Source organism: Phaethon lepturus, unplaced genomic scaffold, assembly GCF_000687285.1.
Source record: "Phaethon lepturus isolate BGI_N335 unplaced genomic scaffold, ASM68728v1 scaffold11805, whole genome shotgun sequence".
In the NCBI taxonomy this organism is placed as follows: Eukaryota; Metazoa; Chordata; class Aves; order Phaethontiformes; family Phaethontidae; genus Phaethon; species Phaethon lepturus.
Window position 1 is genome coordinate 46,577 of NW_010538479.1, and position 6,000 is coordinate 52,576.

General features: G+C 37.8%; 1 protein-coding gene across 1 annotated transcript in view; it reads left to right on the forward strand.

Annotated features, from left to right (window-relative positions):
* The window catches only part of LOC104620568 (zinc finger MYM-type protein 2-like), a gene marked incomplete at its 3' end in the record, with an annotated part of 36,178 nt that extends 35,915 nt beyond the window's left edge, over positions 1-263 (forward strand). The window contains exon 8 of the mRNA XM_010286831.1: positions 113-263. Within this exon, the coding sequence (XP_010285133.1) occupies positions 113-263 (151 nt within the window). The remainder of the gene's footprint in view (positions 1-112) is intronic.
* Positions 264-6,000: the final 5,737 nt, after the last annotated feature.

Genomic DNA, 6,000 nt, shown 5'->3' on the forward strand with positions numbered 1-6,000 from the left:
TGCATGTTAAAGTTGTGTTTTAATGTCAAACTATTATTTAAAGTTGCACTGTCCAGATCTTGAGATTTTATCCATTAGCTCTATTAGTGATGCTTTGCAACTTTGCATTTAGAACAAAGTGTATCAGTTCTGCAGCAGAGCATGTTCTGATGATTATAAGAAACTGCACTGCATAGTTACATACTGTGAATACTGTCAAGAGGAGAAAACGCTACATGAGACAGTGAATTTCTCTGGCATCAAAAGACCATTTTGTAGTGAAGGTATGTATGTATGGTTTCTTCCTAAGGTATTGGTCATTGTAGTTTTACTGTAGTTGACTTACTGTCTTAATAGTTAATGTTAAAATTTAAGGTAACAACTCATTCTGTTGTACTTGAGGCTGAAACAGAAGTTTCTTCATTGTTCTTAATGAAGTGCAGATACCTGTTATTACTAGTGCATGTACCTGTTAATTTATGTGAGCTGCTTTTATGGTCTTTTGTTGAGTTTTTTACCACTTAGTCCAGGTTAAGGAAGAGGGGGCAACATTCTTAAGTGTGTGTGTATAAATACATACACATACGCACAAAAAAATACATAAATTCTTTTTTTAAATTTATGCAGCAGAGCATATACCAAGCTTTCTCTTTGATTAGTATTTTCAAAATTTAATACAACAGTGGAAATTCTTTCTACATTGGCTTAGAGTGGTTATTCAAGCAGTAAGTCGAATGATGCCTGTTGATGTGTGTTGATTACTGTCATAATTTTACTGACTGATGGTTTGGATTTTCATAAAGAAAACAAACTAAAAAGGAGGTATATGGGCATAGGATTCTTTTAAGTTGCATTAAAATTTTGTTTCAATAGAAACAGCAAAATACAGTCTTAACAGGAACCTATCCTTTCCACTTCTGGGATGCTGGTATTTAATCCTGATCTTGGAAGTTGAACTACAAGTTTGGATGACCTATCTCTGGAGGATATAGTGAATATTTTTTTAAAAGTCATTAAATGATAGTGAAAGTGTTATAATAATAAACCTCGCTGAAGATTCCCTGCTTTCAAGCAGATTAAACAGCAAGTGTGACGGGTTACTTGTAGCAGGATCCTGTTAACCTGGAGAGGGGTGGACTGTGGGGCTGGAGGTAGCCTTCCCTCCGTGCTGTTCCCTTACAGCTCTGGACTCTACAGTCTTTTGTTTCTGATGAATGGAGTGTGGTGGCTTAGATTTGCCATCATACTTTCTTCCTGTGTTCTGGACTGCAAAGTGATAGCTGGAGAGGAAAAATGGACAAAGCAAGACCCAGTTTTACAGTGTATTATTGCAGCGCTCAATAACATCTAACTAGAAATTGTTTCTGTGAATAAATAATTCCACAGAATATATGCAGAGGCAAGAGCAAACTGGTTTTGGCCTGGAGATTACAGTATATGCTGGTATTACTGTCAATACTTATGAGTCCCTCATTTTAAAGCCTGGTGGCTGTCGCAACAGTGACATTACAATAAGATTCATAATGCAAGCTATGCCGTTTTACTGATTCCGTAGATACATTTCTGTATGAGGAGGCTTGAAATAAGGGAAGACTTGTATTTCCTATTGGAAAATTTGTGGAAGGAAAGAAATAGAAAGACTCTGTCCTGCATGAATACAGTTACTAAATGGGGGGAATCCATTGCCAGACGTCTGTGTGAGTCCTGAGTTTGCATGTGTTGGACTGCCAGCTTGAGAGCAAAGATCTTTGTGAGGATGATTACGCCAAATGTTACCATTAAAACAAAGTTTATCAGCTTCCTGTGATGGTCTGAACCACTGAGTAATAGAAAGAAGGTAGTCAAAAGCACCATTAAGTAGAAAGTAACTTGAATAAATATGGCACACATCTGCTAGCTGCAGCTTAAGTCTACATTGTGCTGCACATGAAAAAAAGCTATCTGTGTTACCTGATGAAAATAAACTGCTGACCTGGACAGAAGCTCTGTAGAAACAACCCAGGCCCTGTATTTTAAAGGAAAACCAATCAATGTCACTGATGGCTGCAGAAATAGTGTAATCCAAGAGTTAACAATGTTTAGATCTGATGTGGGGAGGAGAGGGCCAGGTCTTTAGATGGACTGGGTGGGTGTCAACAAATACAAGTTCCATCATCAGATGTGATAGATTTCTCTTCCCCCTTTTCCAGGCACCCAAACACCACTAGTTTTAACTTGATGTCATGGCCTTTTTCCAGAAGTATGTCCAACTGTTTGTGAAGTAGCAAGTAGAAAAACTAGTAAATAAACTTTTTGGATATGGAGGCCATGCTGGTTTTGATTGCAAAGTGTTCAAGAAACTTGAGCAACATAGATTATTTTGTTGGGCATGCAGTTATTCTTCACCAGAAGACAATGCATTATGATTGAGAAGAAATAACCTAAGGTGCTCAGTCACAAAAATTATTGGCATTTTTGAAAGAAATTGAACTCTCAAGGGAAAATACAGGAAAAATTCAGGTGTGTATCTACAAAAGAAGGGTCCTAGATAAATCAACAGAAGTTAAACAGGTGTTGAAATTTCTGCAAGAGTGCTTACTTGCTTGTCTTCAAGCAAACTGATGAGAAAGCATATTTAAGATCAACCACAAATACCCCTTCACTGCTTATGCCTGCCTAGCCAGAGTACTGAAGATGTCGTCATTCCTCTACTCATATTCTTCATACCTGAGTTTTTTATTTACACATACATATACATACATATTTACACACAAACCCTGGCACCCACATTAAAGTCTTTGGGATCAGTATTTCCATGTAGTTTCATTCCAGCTCTTGTTTCTTTATATGTTTCTCCTGAGATATTTAAAAATACGTGCGTGACCAGCTGAAACTTCCATTGCAGTAAGGTATAACTATAACTGACCTATCATTTGTGCTAAAGGTGGTTATTAATTCCTTCGTGGAGTACAGTATGCCTTTTCTGTTTCTGTCCAAAACTGAGGTCCTATGTGGTGGATGAACAACCTGAATGGACTGGTTGAAAGAGTTTTTTCTGTTTCCCTGGTGCTGAGGCTTTGGAAATCAAACGGTGCTGGTGTTTTGCCACTAGAATGCCTCATTCCAGTATCTAATTTAAATAAGATGTATATTGTATATGCTAAAACAAAAAAGATCAAAGGTGCTTGTGGATTTTTATGAATGTGTAGTTGCAGGAGTGACAGCTGAGGACAGGCTGTGCAAGTTAGTAACTTCATTTCCTCAATATTGAAGAGTTTTGGTTTTTTAAATATATATCCCTTCTGAGGGTCTGGGAGAATAAATCAGTCTTAGGCAATCCAGCAATGGAACTATTTTATGATGAGTGTCACCATAGCTTTTTTCACTTGTAGAATTATTTTGCATTTAATTCATCTTTTCAATAGAACTGTTATGAGTTAAATAACACAGGCTTTGTAATAATTTTATAATGTGAATTTTACTACCACTGATTCATATCCACTAGTCTGCTTCTTGGAAGAAGGTCAGTAAGCTGTGGAGTAACTCGGTTATCTGATACTTGGGAGTTCCTTTCAAATGAATAATACAGATAAAGGACAGCTATGATGCTAGCAACTGTGCTGTCATCTTGATAATACGCTAATAAGTTTCTGGGAATTATGGATTCTGCAAATTCAACTCAATGTAAACAATTCTGATGTTACATCTAAGTAGAGATAACCCCTACTGAAATACCGTAGAGCTGACAAGTGGAAAAAGAAATTTAGGAAATTAAGTGATTTCAGGACTGAGTATACCTAGGAAGGATGTATATTTAGTTAAAGCATTGTAGATTTGAGTGGCATTTTTCCAACGACTGCTGCACAGTGTTCAGTAAAGTATACTATTAAATGTTTAGTTGCTTAATTTTTAGATTTATATGAAAACTTTACAGATACTGGGAATAGCCTGAACACAAGTGGGTTAAACTTTGTAGAGGTGCTTATATATGAATGTTTTACAATGAATTAAGGTATTAACTGACATTTATAGCAATTCCTGTTGTTACTAGAAACATTAGCAAACCGATTTCAAAACAGATGTTTGACATGAAGTGTTGCTAAGACTTAGTTATAGTTGCTAGGCTTCTCTGGTAGGTGAACGGCACTGGGGAAAAGTTGGTATGCTGGCCCTGCTACGCTGAGCTGCTGTGTTCCCCTAGGTGAAGGGGGTTGCCATCAAGCCTGCTTGAACCTCTTCATTCCTGATATTTGGTTTTCGCTATTGTTAAACATGAGAGCTACAGAAACTGTTCAAACACAGCGTTTTTATGGTTTACATTATCAACTATCTCTTTTTAGAGACACAGATACGCCTTTTAAAAATAAAATGTAATTTGGGCTAGTGTGCAGAAATTTTTGAAGACAGTAGTTAAGCACACATTTTTATGAAAAATGTTGTGGCATAATTACAACTTCCGAACTGCATGCTTTGCAATAGAACTTCATAAAGCTATCAAGGATTGGTAAGTAATATAGAATGTAGTTACAGGAAAAAAATATATTTAGTATATGTAAAATTTCATATCACACTTAATTGTTTTGCATTATAAAAATCTTCTGTTACAAGCTTTTGGGTTTGTGCTTCACAGAGCTGTTATCTCCCTCTCTGCAGCTCTCACGGTGGCCTACCGTGTCAAAATAACTTGTGCTTCCTATGGTGCCTTTTCAAATTTAGTCTACCACGTTAGACAGTTTGATTTTGCTTCTGACCACTTCCTTTGGCAGTGACCCTCTAGGATAAATTCTAACCTGAAATACCAGCTTCCTTGTGGCTTTCTTTTGAAGGTTTATTTGGTGATGAGTTGGAACATCTGGCAAAAGGGGACAAATGAAAAGCAAAATGTCTTAAATAACGTAAAATGTATAATCCATAAAAGTGCCCTTTCACAATTGCAAGAGTCATCATGTTGTTACTGAGGGAAGGTACTCTTTCTCGCACATCAGATTAGTAGAAGAGTGGAAGTCAACTTCAGAGACTTTTTGAGGTGCCTGAGTTATTCTGAGAGAATACGATCTGCTTTGACTGCTGTGGATAAAAGTTACAATGCGATGTTTCTGTCATCAGTTTGAGCCACGGCAGTTTTCGTTAGAGAACTCTCAGTTGGTGTGGTGCAGTTGTTCAGGCCATGTCGTCTTATTTAGTAGTTGGGTGTTAAACCTTTGAGCTGCAGATGACTATTCCAAACAAACTTTATTACTGTAAAAGCTCAAAGATAACTTTTCTGCTGACAAAAATGACTTAAGGTTAAAAATGACAGCATATTCAAATCAGAAAAGTCCTTTATGGAATACTTAAGAGGCTTTCTTGCTGCAGAAGCACCAAGTGAAGCATCTTGGCTATGCTGAAGGAAAGCACAGATCCATGCCTTCCAGACAAACGCACATGGAAGAGCTGGAGAGTTGGTTCTCGTGGCATTCTACAAGTGAAAGAGTCCTATTGTGTAGATGTAGTTTACAGTTACTGCTTCTTGGATGCATATCTTCTGGAATGACTTGAAAATGTTAATCTGTTAACCTGAATTTTGATACTTCTGGCAATATTCTTGTAGTTGAAAAAGTCAAAAGATAGAACTATGCGGAGGAAGAGATTATATGTTTATCTTCGCTCTGTCTATAGTCGTAGAATATTGATGCTGTTAATGTCATTTAAATTTTAGTTTGAGTGCTGAATCTTGAGATTTTCCACTCATGGAGAGCTAATTTCTAACATGGTAAAGAATATCAAGTGAAACGCTGTGCATTGTTCGACTACAGGTGACCTGCCTAGTAGATGAGGGAAAGGCTGTGGACGTTGTCTACCTGGACTTTAGTAGAGCCTTTGACAGAGTCTCCCACAGCATTCTCCTGGAGAAACTGGCGGCTTGTGGCTTGGACAGGTTTACTCTTCGCTGGGTGAGGAACTGGCTGGATGGCCGAGCCCAGAGAGTCGTGGTGAATGGCATTAAATCCGGCTGATGGCTGGTCACAAGCAGTGCACCCCAGGGCTTGGTTCTGGGGCTGG